At 37.8% G+C, this 17,119-nt stretch overlaps 2 protein-coding genes across 5 annotated transcripts; one reads left to right on the top strand and one right to left on the bottom strand.

Annotated features, from left to right (window-relative positions):
* The first annotated feature begins 902 nt into the window (after positions 1-902).
* ikzf4 (IKAROS family zinc finger 4) lies at positions 903-11,586 on the top strand. Of its 4 annotated transcripts, none has more exons than XM_081386973.1 (8): positions 903-1,018; positions 2,949-3,008; positions 3,507-3,607; positions 3,721-4,026; positions 4,151-4,318; positions 5,695-5,847; positions 6,974-7,105; positions 7,951-11,586. In XM_081386973.1, exons 2-8 carry the CDS (start codon positions 2,968-2,970, stop codon positions 8,745-8,747), a joined length of 1,698 nt encoding a protein of 565 aa, XP_081243099.1. In that variant the 5' UTR covers positions 903-1,018; positions 2,949-2,967; the 3' UTR covers positions 8,748-11,586. The 4 variants fall into 4 exon arrangements, with proteins under 4 accessions (XP_081243099.1, XP_081243097.1, XP_081243098.1 ...); XM_081386971.1 differs by having other exon boundaries at positions 4,136-4,318; positions 7,951-11,579; XM_081386972.1 differs by having other exon boundaries at positions 921-1,018; positions 2,949-3,003; positions 3,503-3,607; positions 7,951-11,579.
* Positions 11,587-12,536: 950 nt separating this feature from the next.
* Positions 12,537-13,838, bottom strand: rps26 (ribosomal protein S26). The gene is made up of 4 exons (XM_081386981.1): positions 13,773-13,838; positions 13,005-13,182; positions 12,788-12,918; positions 12,537-12,629 (listed from the first exon to the last, which is right to left on the bottom strand). Exons 1-4 carry the CDS (start codon positions 13,773-13,775, stop codon positions 12,594-12,596), a joined length of 348 nt encoding a protein of 115 aa, XP_081243107.1. The 5' UTR covers positions 13,776-13,838; the 3' UTR covers positions 12,537-12,593.
* Between the last annotated feature and the right edge of the window lie 3,281 nt (positions 13,839-17,119).

The raw sequence follows: 17,119 nt of genomic DNA, 5'->3' as shown, positions 1-17,119 counted from the left end.
TTTTTGTTCAGAGAAATTCTCAAGGACAATTTAGGATTCTCCGCCATCTTGTGGTAACAGTATGAATAGAGTTGTTTCAAATACAGGGGTCTTCCACAGTGATTCGGTGACCCCTGGAGGGTCTGTAGTGATAGTGCAGGGGGTTGGACAATTATTGTTTCAATTTTTGAAGAAATAAATAAAAATATATTAAACTAAATGTATATACATTAATAGTAAATATACCATATTAAAGTACACTGTCCCCCCTCATTAAAATGTAGTCTCAGTAAGTATATGACTGTACATCAAAACAGAGTATTTTGCAATGTACATTAACATGGTACATGTTACTACAGGCCAGGCTTAAAATGCAACACTCTAATACAGTATGTAAAATGGAGCTGGTCACTTTGACACTTTGGGGTGGATCTAAAATAGAATATGAATAATGTAGGCCTACTATAATAATAATAATAATAATAATAATAATAATAATAACAATAACCACACTAATTATATTATCAATGGTTTAAAAAAATACGTAAACATATTTTTATTCTAATTCATAGAAAATTCATTTTCTAACACATTCAACACAATCCTCATAAATAGACATATATTACCTGTTTGACACAGAGAAAGAATTAGGCTAAATTCCTTACAAATATACGTTTTATTTATGATAAATCTTAGTAAACACATACGCCACTTTTACTGATACTACCATCGAAATAGCAACATCAACACTAATAATAATAATAATTATGATAATAAAAATAATATTTGGTATTTGTAGCTTTTTGCAGGATTTTTGTTTTTCTAACCTGTAGCATGAGGATCGATGCATTCGATAATCCCTCCCAATCATGGATTTGAGAGCCAGTTTTTCGGTTATAGGTTATTCGGGCCTGTATCCCGGCATGGGCCCGGAAGTTGTTTGGGGTTTCAGGTAAAAGATCCCGGAGATGCTGCCTTCGCTAGAGAAAACAAACGGCGCTTCTGCTGTATAAATATTGCAATCACAGTCGATCGTCAGGTAAGAAAAAATATTCACCGTGCAAAATCAATGGCACTTATTCAAGGAAAGTGACATTAGGTCAGGTAACTATGTTCGGATTGGGAGGGTTTACGCGGCTAGACTCATCTGTCGAGTGCTGGGTGCCATAGCAACGCCAGCGGGCTCTCAGGAAACAGAATTCTGCTTTAGTTTGGCACGTCTAAAGATCGACTGTATTTCACGACCGGAGGCTGCCGATCGGATTGCGTTTTCAGCAACACTTGTTCTTTCGTTTGTGAGTTAGTTTAGCGACGTCTTTGCCTTATTGAGAGCTGTCACGTCTCGTTAGCTGGTTAGCAGCGGTGGCTAGCTAGTGTTGCTCCAGACAGACCGGATTGACATGATTCTGCGTGCTGTCAGTCCTCCTCTACAGCACGATGGTGTATGTAAAGTTACTAAACATACGAGAGCTCGTGTTCTCGTCTTCAGGCGTTGTTTTCTGGTGTGACTGCAGACAGACAGGGCTGTTTCGATCATTGCGTTAATTAGACTCATTGACAGCTCTGTGAATTCATGAGATCTGCCTGTTGCAGCTGTGAATACGACACAATGAGGTCTTACATTTCTGAAGGCCTGTTTGTTATTGCCGATATAACATAATGACTCGACTCTGTAAGAGTCCATATTTATTATTCATATGAGTCCATAATTATTCATGGCTTGAAAGAACTGAAAAGTAAGCAGTGTGTCATCTCATAGGATAATAGCATCAGCCTGCACCTGCTCTTTGTGACATCGGAATGTGTTTGAATGATGTTTTTTTTTTTATCTGTGATCAATTTTGAGCCATATTATTAACCATGAAAAATTCATAAATTGTAGAATTATGATACCATAGGTCTGAAGCCATTCAGAAGGAGTTTTTAATCTGGTTCCAAAGTGTATTATAATGCATAAACAAAATATTTTCAATTGAAATATTCGTGGATTAACACAATCTGTGTAAAAAGAAATGTTGAAGATTTATTGTTGGTAAAAGTGTCACTTTTCCTGTTTAGGAACACCTTGTGCATTATTTTGCTGTTAGTAAATGTATGATGTCTGTTTATCTCTAATTTTAGTTTGTGTAGCCTATTTCATAATTGTCTGTTGTGAATGGAGCAGTTAATTAAACAAATTAATTTATTCCCTCTTACGTTATGTTGTTTAGGAAAGTGCAATGGTGGTTTTTGTTGTCATTTGGGGTTTTATGAATTATTATTTTTTTTTACATACTATTTCCTATCATCTAGAACTGTAGGCTATGTGTGAGGGGGTAAACCTTAAACAATATCAAAGATTTTGGGGATACATTTGATCTATAGATGTCCAGAAAACATGCTGAAACTGCTTCTTTATATCCAAGTCAGACGTGACCACAGATGAGTCAAATAGTTATTTGTATAAAAATAAATTATGTAATTTTAAAATGTGTTGCATTTAAAGCCTATTTCCAATACCAAAGCAATAATATGTGGAAATTTCTGAGTAATAGCAAATCATAACAACCCCTGCATTTTGCTTAGTATCATCATTGCTTTAGATGTCAGCCTGTGTTCTGATAGGTCACAAGATAAAGGGAGGGCAGTTTCTTGCACACTGCGCTCTTCATTTAAGACCAGAATTCTATAGAATGGACGCTCAATTCAGCTGTTGAGTTAGAAATGAGATCTTGACCAGTGTGTATATCAATTATTCAGCTACTTAAACCGTGCAACCACACAGGAAAGGGAGAAATAACAAACTGCAAGTGAACTACCACGTTTCTTTTTTCACCTGAAATCAGATGAGCCAAATATATATATATGATTTAATGTTTTATTGTAAAATGTACCAATGCATATCTTTAAAAACTTGCTTTCCTATTTGTTGGCAATGATGACATTGTAAGTTGGTAAAACAAATATTTTTGTATGATTTCTTGGTACAGGCAGCTGCTGTGATGATGAATGCTGACGATTGCAATGGCCGTTCGTACATGTCAGGTCAGGTATCTTTTTAAGTTCTTATTCTTTTGCTATTTTCATAGATATGCATGTAGCTAAATGCAGTGGGTTCCAAATGTCAATGACCACACTGAGATCTGGGACATTTTATATATATATTATCCACTGCTGTGATCCACATGAAAGAATCCAGTTTATCTTTAACATGTTTTATTGAATTGTGCTGGTTTAAATTCTCTTAGGAAATTATATTACTTTTCAAGAATTTTATGACAGGGTGAACTCCAGAGTTTTTATCCAAAGCAAACTTAAAAAATCTTATTTATGTTCTTTTTATTTTTTATTTCCTATATTTTTTATTATTATATTTTAAACACAATGAATACAAAAATCCTGAGACATTAAAAAAAAAATTTCAATGAAACTTTTCGCTCAAATTGTTATGCCGATAATATGATTTCTAGTGGAAATTTGGCATGAAATAAGAAAAAATACAAAGGTGTATTTTAAGCCCCATTGTACTTGTACATGTTTTCAGGTAGTGGAGATTCTTCAACAGAGCGGGAGTTTTTTGCAGGGCTGAGAGGTCCCACCGTGAGCACACCAAACAGTCAACAGTCCTCACCCAGCCGCTCACTCAGTGGTCAGTGTCTGTCCATTAAACAACACACTTTAACATCTTAGTTTGAACAAGTTCTGCTTTAGGTAAAAGCATCTGCCATGTGAATAAATGTATAACTTTATCTCCATGCCCAGCTAACTCCATCAAGGTGGAGCTCTACAGTGACGAGGAGGCAGGTGGTGCTCCACTGGCGGAAAGGAGAGTCGGGGAGAAGAATGAAGGATGGAAAGATGAAAAGGGCGAGTTGGCTGAAGATGTTGGAGTGGAGATGGTCGGAGGTACACGAGGACAGGCTGGGAGCGGCTGTGGAGAGATGGCCAGCTCTGAGCCCGCATCCCCTGGTCCCATTCGGCTGCCCAATGGGAAACTGAAATGTGATATATGTGGGATGATCTGCATTGGACCCAATGTTCTAATGGTGCATAAACGCAGCCATACAGGTAAGTGCTTTTTCACTGACCCTTGACAAAAAAAGACCATATATATAAAAAAAATGTCAGTTTGAAGATATGTGCTGCTGTTTTTTTGCGCCGGTGGGAAAACTGGTAGTCTTGGTCTCGGTAGGTGAGCGGCCATTCCAATGTAACCAGTGTGGGGCCTCCTTCACTCAGAAGGGCAACTTGCTGCGTCATATCAAGCTCCACTCTGGCGAAAAGCCCTTCAAATGTCCCTTTTGTAACTACGCCTGTCGCCGCCGTGACGCCCTGACAGGACACCTCCGCACCCACTCCGGTGAGCCTTTGTGGTTTGAGAGAGGCCATTTGCGAGAAATAAAGAGAAGGAAGGAGAGAGAACTTTGTGGCTGGAAAATAAATGGATGGAAAAGTGTGTGGGATGGAAAAAGCCATTTTGATTTGCCACTGAGCATAAATGAATAGTCAAGGTCATGTAACCTACTTCTCTTTTAATGTAAGTGGTGATTATTTTTGCTGCTTAGAATTTCCTTTTAAACCTGTTGCTCTACTAGAGCTTGTGCAAGCAGACTAATAAGTGTGAATAAGACATCATTGATCGGTTATATAATCACGTTTTTTAGGCAAACGAAATGCAGCGGTCTAGTATGACATTTAGACTATTATGAAAACAGGAAATCCTGCTTGTGTTTTTGAATGATGAAGAGCATTCACCTGTAGTGCCTAAGGTCCTTTGAATGAGAATATTGCAGATATTCAGAGAAATGACTTGATAGAATAATGAATTTCTCTGAAATGACGCACATCTCTAAAGCTAAATGGACAGATGTGGTCTGTAGTTTTTTCCTCTTCTGTTAACGTCATAGATGAGCAGCGTCATTTCGTTTTTGGGAAATTGTGACAAGGGAAATTCTGTGGTCTGACGAATCCTGTACCAGTAATTAGAGTATTCTAATGTAATTATATTGGAAATATATTACTATATTATATATCATATTTATATTTATATATAATATACACTGCCCGGCCAAAAAAGGTTGCTGTTTAGATTTAAATTGGCAAATACTTTATTATTGCAGTGATTATTATGTTTCTAGCGTGTTATATGTTTGTCAGCAGTTCTTCTGACCCTGATTGATGGAGTAGCTTTTCATTTCTTAAACAACCATGTAGGAAGACACATCATGGCCATATTCCAAGATGATAAAGTGACAAGATGCATCAGGCTCAAATTGTGAAAGAATGGTTGGGAGGGAGCATGAAGAATCATTTTCACACATGAATTGGCACCTCTGAGTCCAGACCTTAAATTCATTTAAAGTCTTTGGGATGTGCTGGAGTCGACTTTACAGAGTGCTGGACACTCTTGCTTTGTCAATACAAGATCTTGACCAAAAATAGATGAACCTCTTGATGAAATAGATAGTTGTGGTGTCATTTCCATCAAATAGGGTTAAAAGAACTGTTGCCAAACATATAACATGCTAGATGATCACGGCAATAATGATCAAAAAGCATTTCCCTATTTAAATCCAAACAGCAACTTTTTTTTTGGCCAGGCAGTGTATAATTAAATAACTTTACAGGGTAACACCTTAAATTAACCACAGCATCAATACTGTGTTATTGATGTTTGTTTATATAACACATAAGCTGTGTGAAATGCATTCATATTCTCCCTCCACGTTATTTCAGTGTCCTCCCCTACAGTAGGGAAGCCCTACAAGTGCAGTTACTGTGGCCGCAGCTACAAGCAGCAGAGCACCCTGGAGGAGCACCGTGAGCGCTGCCACAGCTACCTACAGAGTCTGGACCACCAGCCTGCTCATAACACACAGCCTGCGCACGGTAATGCCATATTTATTAACACAAATGCTTGGGAGGTCAAACCTAGCAGTACTTTGGATATCAAGTTGACACTAAATTGGATGATTTTAATTGATGTCTTTCTGCAGTTACTTGCTTAAGTCGTCCAAGTGCTGCCTGACAGGAGGCTGCTTTTGAAAGCTCACCAGTGTTGTTATGTGCATGCTCTGTGAAGATCACAGCTGGTGATGTAGCTGCGCACTTGAACGGTCCAAAGCACTTCTTGATTAAAATACATGCCTTAGAGAGGTATTATTGTAAACACAGAGAATCTAAACAGGTGGTTGTGCGTAAAAATATTACTGTGCTGTAGGCCTTGCAGTATGAGCTAAAATGTAACCTAATATAACCTAACCTTATGTTGTTAATATGCTGAATTTTATTCTTAATTTAAATAACCTGCTGCTCAGTCAAACTCTGAGAGCATTGAATAAATATTAATGTACATAACGAATAATCATATATTTAAGACACTGCAAAAATATTAATTTTAGTAATTAATTTACATTAGAGTACTTGTGATTTTTCTTTTCTTTTTTACTCTTATTAATAAAAGTGTACACTGCCGTTCAAAAGTTTGGTGTCGGTACAGTTTATTTATTTTTTTTACAGAAAATATTTTTTACTCAGAAAAGACATTAAATTTATCAGAAGTGACAGTAAAGACATTTTTATATATTGTTAGAAAATTTCAATTAAACACTGTTCTTTTGAACTTTTTATTCATCAATAAATCCTGAAAATAATACTAAGAAGAAGAAATGTTACTTGAGCAACAAATCAGCATATTATTCATGTGACACTGAAGACTGAATTAATGACTTGTGAAAATTCAGCTTTGCCATCACAGGATTAAACTGTATATTAAAATTATATTGATTTTAAATTGTAATAGTATTTCACAATACTGATTTTACTTTACTTTTTTATCAAATAAATGCAGCCTTGGTGAGAGATTTCTTTCAAAAACTGACCACAAAACTTTTGAACGATAATTAATATAGTTTCAATACCATATTAAATGCTGTGGTATCAAAATTGGTGTGATATAATCAAAAACCCACACCATTCTATTATAATCATGCTTCTGCGTATGGATTGTCTTCAGGTGAAGAGTCCCATAATGTGGAGATGATGTCTGAACCACTGATCCAGTCCTCCTCAGAAAAGATGACCTTCATTGATCGGCTGGCCAATAGCATCACCAAGAGGAAGAGATCTACACCCCAGAAGTTTCTGGGTAGGCCCATTTCTTTGAATACCTATGCAGAACAGTGATACCCGAGTTGTGAGCTTGTGAACTGTATGCAGCGAGAAAGACTGGAGATTTTTTTTGAGTGATAAACATGCAAATTTGTAAGGTTCGTAAAAATTGAATCAGTCTGTTTAATGATTGGTTGTCAATATGACAACATGTTGTTCAAGATAACCTATTGTTCAAAAGTTTGGGGTCTGTAAGGTTTTTTTTTTTACAAATGTTTTTGAAAAAAGGCTCTTATGGTCATAAAGGGAATATTATTACTATTTTAAATAAATATTTTCTATTTTAAAATAGTTAAAAAGGCGAAGCTGAATTTTCAGCATCATTACTCCAGTTTTCAGTGTCACATGATCCTTCAGAAATCAGCCTAATATGCTGATTTGGTGCTCAAGAAACCTTTATAACTATTATTATCAATGTTGAAAACAATTGTGTTGCTTTTTTCTTTTCTTTTTTTGTGGAATCTGTGATACTTTTCTTTAAAGTCAGGATTCTTTGATAAACAGGAAGTTCAAAATTCAAAAGTCTCTTGTAACATTATAAATGTCTTTACTGTCACTTTTGATCAGTGCAATGTATAAAAGTATTAATTTCTTTTAAAATAACCGAACCGTTGAACGGTAGTGTATATATTTTTTATTACTTTTTAAAATATTATATTTTAAATAATTTATTTAAAAAAGAGTTTCAGAGTTTTGTTTCTATAAATTAGATTTAGAAATAATATAGTAAGAATATTATTGGTTATTGCGTAGATGCAAAAACAGAATAATTTCAGTGCAATCTAATGATCGTTATGATTATGATGCTTCCTGGCTTTCTAGGTGAAAAGCACATGCGGCTGAATATATCTGAAGCACCTTATGAACTCGACCCCAATCCTGATAAAGAAGGGGACATGTTGCTGTCGCACCCGGAGGGTGACCCCGCTGCTTTAGCAGGCATGGGAGGGCGTTTCCTGCGGGGGCCGAGAGGAGGCAGCAACGATGTGGATCCTTCCCGGTCGCTGCGGATGCCCCCCCACTCCACCTGCATCTCAGAGTTCACCCCAGTCATCAGCTCCGTCTACCCTCACATAACCTCTCTAGGGCAGCGTCTAAACTGTGCAGGGGGCATCTCCATGGGCCTGGCCGGGAGGGAGGCCGGCGAGGGTCACGAAGATGCACCTTCCACCCGCAGCCACGCCGCTTCGCCGAGCAACGGTTACCAAGATTCGACAGACACTGAGAGCATGGCGGAGGAGCAGTGCGTCATCACCTCGGTGCCACCGGGAAACTTGAACCACCGTGGGCGCGAGCGGCACAGTCCTAGTCACGCCAAAGAAACGGACATGGAGGGGGACAGGGAGAAAGGGATCCCTGGGGGTTTACCGACCAAGGCGAGCCCGCGCTCCCCGCTGACGAGGGAAGCCATGCAGGTGGTGGACGGGGAAGGGCGGCCAGTGCGCTCCTTCCGCTGCGAGCACTGTCGCATTTTCTTCCTGGACCATGTCATGTTTACCATCCACATGGGCTGCCACGGCTTCCGCCAGCCCTTCGAGTGCAACATCTGCGGCCACCGCAGCCAGGACCGCTACGAGTTCTCCTCGCACATTGTCCGCGGGGAGCACCAGGTGGGCTGAGGTGGGCGGAGGTCAAGACTGGGGGGGAGATGTACAGAGCGTTGTATGCTGCTTTGAGATGGCGTCATGGCGTCTAGTTCGGTCTGCACCAGATTGGGGCACATTAGCACTTGCTTTTATAATTAGCGGACATCAGATTTTCCGTCGAAGGCTAATTGCTTAGGTACGAGCGTAAAACGTGCAATTGCATCCCGCGTTAGAGGATGACAAGTCATATCCTCCGATTGCACTCCCACACCAAGTCATTCATCGCAAGAAGCAGCTGTTTTGCTTTAGAAGTGCCTTACTTCGGTGGGGTTTATTTTTTATCAGTTGGGAAGAGAAATTCGAGATGTGAGATTAGGTCTATACCCATCTGTTTGGTGGCGTTTACATAGAGTCTGCCTCTTGAAGAGAGAAAGACATTGAATTGCTTAGACGTCCAAAGTGGTTTTCCAAAGTTTCTGAGCCTGTTAAACAAGAAATCTATGCCTAAGAGTATTCACACTAACTTTGTGCTCTTTTAGGATACCTCGGTGGGACTGTTGAAATTAGGTCGACTCAGGGAGGACACTGCTGACAGAGAGGGAATGGAGAGCAAGCAGCGTGAATTGCAAAATTGAGGCTGGAGCATTGGTATGTTAGCCATATAAGGAGCACAGACACATATTGCCTTAATCGTTGCTTTATATGAACCCTGTACGAGTTAGTTTTAGAATTGCACATGGTTTTTAATGCTGGACCATTCCGTAGGTACAATGCAGCCTGAATTCGGGTAACTTCGAAACAAAGATGATACGTCACTCTTGGGTCAGATAGGATTGCGGTTAGGCTAAGGCTCGGATAATTTTATTGCTTTCTAAAATGTATGTTAATGTTTTATTTAAGAAAGGAAATGAACTTGAAACATTTGCCTTAGTTTTTGAGTCTACAATCTCTGTCCAGAAAAGAAAAAAAAGTTGATTTCCTTGTGCCTCAGATCTTGATTGTCGTTTCAACTTTATCTCAACCTCACTTAAGTGGCGATAAAGATTTTGCCTATCAAATCTATTGAGGTTTTTTTTTAAATAGTTTTTGTAGTACGAAGTCCCCGCCATCCATCCTCTGCCATGCTGCGAACACAGTGAGCCACATTATGTTTTTTAGATGCGGAAAAGAAGCCTTAATATTCTGGTGCAGACCAAACACAGACCTATGTTGCATTCCGTGAATTTGAAGACGAGTGAAGGGGAAGGGTTTTTACCTCAAAAGGAGGATTGCACTTTTTCTAATTCTGCTTAAATGTGAGTGTTTTTGCTGGGGCTGTTGGGAGGGTTTCGGACAGGCGGGGCGGCACCGGGCGGGAGGGGGATTTTATTCAAAGGCTTTAGGGGAGCAGACACAGTAATGACTGGTAACTGAGCTTTGAAACATATTCTTTTGTTTTCTGAAATTGCTCTATTGCACTGATTTCTGATAAAAATGCTATTTAGAGAAAACAAGAAACAATTTGATACAAGAACACGTTGGTTATAAAGACCAGATGAACAGTGTGGTGTTTTTAAAAACAATTCTATAAAGGCTATTTTCCTAATCATAAAAGGGGTCACGGTCATTTAAGGATTCAGAACTGAACATTTTCTCCTTGTGTTGTAAAATTTGGTGCTTGGATGTTTGTGTGACTTCTGCCCTTGATATTGGACTTGTATCCTGTACGCTTGTCCTGTGTGGTCATGTCCCATATGAGTTCATGCATACGGTACTCTCGATCCCCACTGAGTACAAACTGCTGCTTGAATTTGAAGGAAAGGACTGAAATATTGTTGTAGAGTTACGTACCGTCCTGCCAAGATATATTGTGGCCTGTTTTATCAGCGGATCTCACTTGCACAAACTGAAACGAAACTAAAGCACCAATGAGAGAATTGTGGAGAATCTCAAAGAGTTGTTTTGTTTGATTGCTTGTACATCTTTATGTGACGTCGTGGGCTGTGGTTAAGGGTACTTGGATGTTGTAGCATGTGTGTATCACTTGACCTTGGAGGTGGTCAGCTGTTTCCAAAACTTGCTTGTGTGTAATCCACTGACCCTACATCTTTTCAGTTACTTTTACAACATTTGTAGGCCTCTTAATACGTATGCTTGGATTCACTCCAGTGCAAGCCTACGGAGTACAGAATGAATGGATCGAAGAAGTGAAATTCAGTATTTACAAAGGTTAAGTCAGTGACTTTGCACCCTTCATAGACTTTAATTTTTTTTTCTGCTGACATAAATTTATTTACTTGAAATTATGGCAAAAACCATATATGACACTTAATGCACTTATCGGTCAAAAAGAAATTATTTAATGAATTCTACCGAGTGTGTGAATGAGAGAGTTTGCATGTGTACTCGTTTGTTTGCTGGGGTTCTGCAACTGTTCTGCTTGTGAAATACTAGCTGCAATTTTCCCCATTTCCTCTAAACCAAACCAGGCTCTTTTCTGCACCATTTCATATTTCTTATCCCCAAGGTGTGATGAACTCAATATTTTTAAACGAACTGTGAAGCAACCATAATGAGCAGCAACCGAGAAAGAGAGACCTAGCATTTTGGGGAGGCAGGGATCAAACTCTGTCATTCTTGGGCTTTATCCCTGGGTTCAATGTTTTTAAATATTTTGTGAGAAAAAAAATGTATATGACAAAGAAAAACTCTTTACCTCAAATTTGTTAAAATATAAAAAACTGCCTCATGTTCTATAAAAAGGTGTGTTGGTTTCAAGAGGTATTGTTTATTTGATCTTGTTTTTAAAGAGTGTAACCCAACTTTAAGTTGAAGTAATTTTTCATGTCCAATAAAGTAATATTTGTTGTAACTTCTGTCCGCTTACAACTCTAAACACTTGTTCTCTAGTTTCCCTAATTCATGTCCAGTCTTGATCAAGTCAACACATATTCGGTCCATGAATTGTTTCTCCTACACAGGTTCAATACGTGGTCAAGGTGGACATTTAAAGTGACTGCTCACCATCTTTAACTGCCTTTTTTCATTTTTGTAGTGCACTTAAATAGTCGTGCAGTGTGACGGATGAATTTGAAAAAGAACAAATATTCTATGTGATCTCTAAATTTAAGGTCAAATTAAATAAAAACAATTATAGAAATAATAATTTAGTATAGCATGTACAGTTCAGCCAACTTGTTTCAGTGCAGTATTACTATATTATTATAGTATTTATTAATATTTTGAATTACCTTTTGTAGAGTTTTAGTTTTCACATTTTTTTAATTAATATTCAGTTTTTATTAGTATTTTTGTAGTTTTAGTAATTGTAACTCTAGATTCTAGTAACTGTTAGATTCTCATCAAATTGTTTTTATAGTTTTTTTACGATAATGCGGTTTCAATTCTATTGTAAAAATTGCAAGACTTTGCTTATATTGAGCAATGTATTTTACAGCATTTATTAAAAACAATTTTTCATGATAGTTCAGAGCATTCATTAAATGTTAACAGATACATTTGATTTTAAAATGGTTAGTAAATGTTAAAATGACCATTTAGATGAATAAATCATGTACAACTATTGTTAACTAATGAACAAGTGTTTTCCTATTGAAAATGAGTTTCAGTAAACTTAAAACCACTCATGTTTTACACCATTTTTGCCTTAAATGTAAAAACTTAAATTTAAAGTCTATTTAAAATGACTATAACATCAAGCAGCTTTATTTTTCCCCCAAATGACCTCTAAGAATACAACAAACAACCTCAAGAAAAACCTTCTTGTACACATTAAAGGACAGCAACATTTTCCATTTTTGATTAAACAAAGACAAGAGAACATTTTAGGTTTAGTCATCTTTATTTCTTTACAGAAACATGTATGCAAATATCTCCATATCACATTGGTTTTGGAGGGGGACGTGGGGGACCACCCTGAAAGAAAGAAAAAAACAGAAAACTTAATATTGTATTGATCAGTATTATTATTGACAAAATAGTCAAAGAAGCCAATTTTTATGCATGTAATAGCTATTAAGCACAATAGATATGCCTACGCCCTAATTTAAAATGGATATGGATGCATCACTTACAGCGGGCCTGAAGCGTGGAGGAGGGGTACGGTCCTTCCTGGCCTCGCGAGAACGGTTCCTCACCACTTTGCTGTGGATGGCACAGCTGACACAGTAGTGCAGCTTCACATACAGTTTGGGCAAAACGTAGGCTGTAGAAGGACAAAGAAACAAGTCCGATAAATGTTTTAACAAGCCCGTTTGTTCCCCTCCCTAAGAAGCCCAGTATCTTACTCACAGTCAAACACACTGGCTTCAGAGATGTCCCTTACAGCCGCAGCCTCCACAATATTTCTGATGACAAACTTCTTGATGGCTTTGTCCTTGGGCACACACCGGGCACAGTTTGTGCAGCGGATGGGCTGGACATGCCCACGTCCCTTCTTAGCACGACCGTTATTCCTCCTCTTCTTAGTCTAGGAGATAGAGAAATAAAGTTAGCACTGGTTTGCAAATGACAACCTTGAAATCATAATCTGTTAATGCACATTTACAAAACGTAGTTTTATTAGTTAAAATTTAATTGTAATTGGTGGCTTTGCACTTGATACTTTATACAATTGAACAATTCTGATGTTTTGTAATGTGTATTTGATTTATAAACCGTCTGACTCTGTACACCTATAGTGCAAACAGGTACAGTAAATAAAATACTTTGCTGTAATTTGTGGAGAATAGGTAAATCAAGCCAAATTAAGATACCAAGAAATAGTAATACGGAATTTCTTAAAATACAGATAGGTATTAACGGGGGTAAAAGCTTAACTCATAGGTTTAAGACAAGATAAAAGACTGTAGTGTAATGCGTGTTTAGTGTTCATGCGTGATACTTCAGGCGTAGTATCGTTAATGAATTATTATGATCAAAAACTATGAAAAACTGAGTGTTGTTTGGTTGTACACGGAGAGATATTACTCCGAAATGTGAAACTAATGAGAAAACGCACTTGTCGCAATAATAACATGATAAAAGACGGTGTTCAGTCTGAACGATCGGTAGACTCACCATCTTGATTTAGAGAAGCATGAGAGAGGACCGGAAATACTTTTACGTCATTTATATAGTGCGCGCAGCAGCCGGACGTCTTTGGGTAATATAATAAAAGCCATTATTAATTTTAAAATAATTTAACATTATTTTCTTTATTATTATCTTAAACTTAAGTAGAAAAAGAGATTGTAAAAAATGAGTGATTTTATGTGTTTTCAGGAGTATTTCTGTGGTGTATTTTACCTGTGATATTTGCAGATAGATACGTATAAAGACAGACGGTCTTCAACGTAAACTGGTGCCATTTTGTGGTTTACAGCCGCAAAATAACCTGACTGAAAGAACAATACAGTTAATATATTAACTTCTTGGTAAGTCCAAACAATGCAAAGTATAAATTCGTGCGCATAGTACGTTTGTGGCCCATTAAGACTACCACTAGATGTCAGTAATGGCTTTGTTATAGCACAGAGTACCAAGTCTCTCACCTTAATGCTTTTGTCAATGCTCAGAATTAGTCAGTGCAGACAAACCACTTAATAGCTAAACTAGTGGACAAGCAACGAATATTGAGAGATACCAAATATAGAAGTTTAAGAATCAGTCATTGAGACACTTATATTGATTGACCACTAATCTAAATGGACTGGTCCTTCTCAGTGTCTATGTATGTTGGTTAGTGCTCAGTGCACACTGGATTTCTTTATGAACACTTTCGCTGTTTAAAATACCAGTCATCGAAGATCAAACCACACCTCTGTATGTACCAGTGTTGTAATTTTTTAGGTGGATTTCTGAGATTATGGACAATGATTGACATTTGGCTGATGTCCTCTGGTTTGCCTCTGGAAGTGATTACAGAGTTGGGTTGTGGAGTGGAGCTCTGGTGAAGGGTGGGGGCAAAAGAGGGAGGTGTTCTTATGCAAGCAGCTCTCAGCATGCATGTGCAGTCTGGAAGAGTGAATGTGTAGTTCCTGCAGTTGACTGTCCCCTGTGTCACTGCACTTAGGGAGCTTTGCCAAGTCTTTTTTACAGGGTCACTGATGGGAATTGAAAGGATAAAACCAGGGCCCACCAACGCAAAGGTGCATTCAATCAAATATACTCCCTCTCATTTTACTTTGACCATGTAATATGGCATTTAAGATATTCATTTCGGTGCTGGGACTTAGTCATACTTGAGGGAAAGTTTGCTGTGGCTATAATATTTGCATTGGTAAATTGAATTTGAGAATGGAAAGTGCCTGTCAGTGTGTGTGCAGAAGCTGAATAGTGTTTTAAGCTTTCATGAGACAGAGAAAAAGGGAGAGATGGTGACACAGGAATGTGTCAGTGTTCCTGTAACCACTATGCCCTTAAACTGCAGCAAATAAACATTCCTCCATTCATGTGTCAGAGCTGAACACTTGCCCACTGTTGCTGTAAAAACATAGGCAATAATTAAAACCAAAAACCCAATACTTTTTCCTTTGTCTTAAACAACATTTTTCTTCCAGTGGATTGCATTTCGACAATGTAACATTCATATATTTTTTTTACCACCAAGACTGGATAGTATGGAGTATCATTTGCATCCACACAGGCAACTTTTGTGATGGCCATGCTGGAGGATTGTTAGCAATGTAGAATCCAGTTAAAACTTATTATGCAAATATTTGGGATACTTGATTCTGATTGGTCAATAGTGCCATCCAGCGGTCAGATATTTCCTAATATTTACTATTGTCTGTGGTAACACTGTATATATGAAACTACTTATCGGCTAACTGAAACCGTTACTTTTATGTCTCCTGTATTACACCATGTATTCTTGTTTTACAAAAATGCATCTGTTACTGATTTTTGTGAAAAAGACCTTTGAGATAATATACAGGTAAAATGATCAAATATTTTATGTCTATATATTTTTGGTAAGTTACAACATTGCAAACAACGTTGGACCCTTATTGACTTTCATTGTATGGACAAAGTTATGTTCTGAAGAAAAAAGTTATGCAAATTTGAATCAGGGCACATAACTGATGAAGGAATCTTAAATTTGGGGGTGAACTGACCCTTTAAGACTTTTTTCCCCCTGAGTCAACAGTAACAATTCACATTTTTTACAGCCATCGAAAAAATATGGCACCATTATATTTGAGCTTTATCTCTGTCATCATGTGGTTGCAGAAAGTGATTTAGCCTGGCTGAAAAACAGGCCTACTGAGAACCGCCCGTCGCCTCAATAGACTAAATCAAGAGGTCATGGTCCATTAGTGAGGGGGGTCGATATTGCCACCTAAATCATTACTACATCAGGCCTGTTCGCCCACACACACGCCGACGTACACACTTGCACAGACATACAGATATTATCATGCAGACTTGTACATTACACAGGCAGACTCCACTCACACATTGCTCAGTATTAGCCACAGATATCAGTCTAATAGTTTATACTTCCCACCCTCATTCCACAGACACATCCTCAGGAAATAAGTGGATTGAAGATTGTCACAGCTCCTATTTCTGTGGATATAGAGTACTCATACACTAAATAATGTAATACTCTCTCTCTCTTTGACCTTTCATGTCAATCTCATGCCCTCAGCTCTGTTAAAAGCAATGTTATGCGTCTCAACCTCTTGATTTGTGCATTTTCTTTCATATGCTCAGATATTTTGTACTGAAACAGGAGGTTTGGACACATATCAAAGATCTAAGTTACGTCACAGCCATCAAACATGATTTGGTATTTGGTATTTAGGGATGGGGAAATGTGCATGTGACCCAGAGTGCAAGATAAGTAATCAAAGTTTTCGTTTGTTTGTTTTTCTATAAGAGCAGGAATGTACATTTTAAATGTGTATATACATTAATTTGGTTGATATTTATGAGTTCACTAGCATAGAACTGGCTTCCGGCTATCAGATATAAATGGACCCCTGCACATGATATGCAGGAAAAAAAGCGAATTAAGAATTTGTTACCTCTACTTAATAACTTGTTCCCTTGTATTAGGTAAATCTTGACCACGTTGAATAAATTCAATCCTTGTCTTACAATAGAATTGAATTCTGAATTCTTAATCGTGGCCAAATGACATATGTGGCGCTCTATAGATATAGACTAAAAGCCACAAATCTCTTTGTAGATGGATATTTTGGACAATTTCATGTGTTTTTGTCCATACTATGAAAGTCCACAGGGTCCAGTGTTGTTTTGGACCCCATGGACCGCATATTTCAAGATATCTTATTTTGTGTTCCACGGAAGAAGGAAAGTCATTCAGGTTTGAAGTAAAAATGACGACACAATTTTCGTTTTGAGGTGAACCATCCCTTTAAATTAAAGTTGTGCCCATATGAATCAAATCAAATGAT

The sequence above is a fragment of the Scardinius erythrophthalmus genome, assembly GCF_964197995.2.
Source record: "Scardinius erythrophthalmus genome assembly, chromosome: 15".
Lineage (NCBI taxonomy): Eukaryota > Metazoa > Chordata > Actinopteri > Cypriniformes > Leuciscidae > Scardinius > Scardinius erythrophthalmus.
Note: the sequence above shows the minus strand (reverse complement) of the source record. Positions and strands in the feature narration are given on the sequence as shown.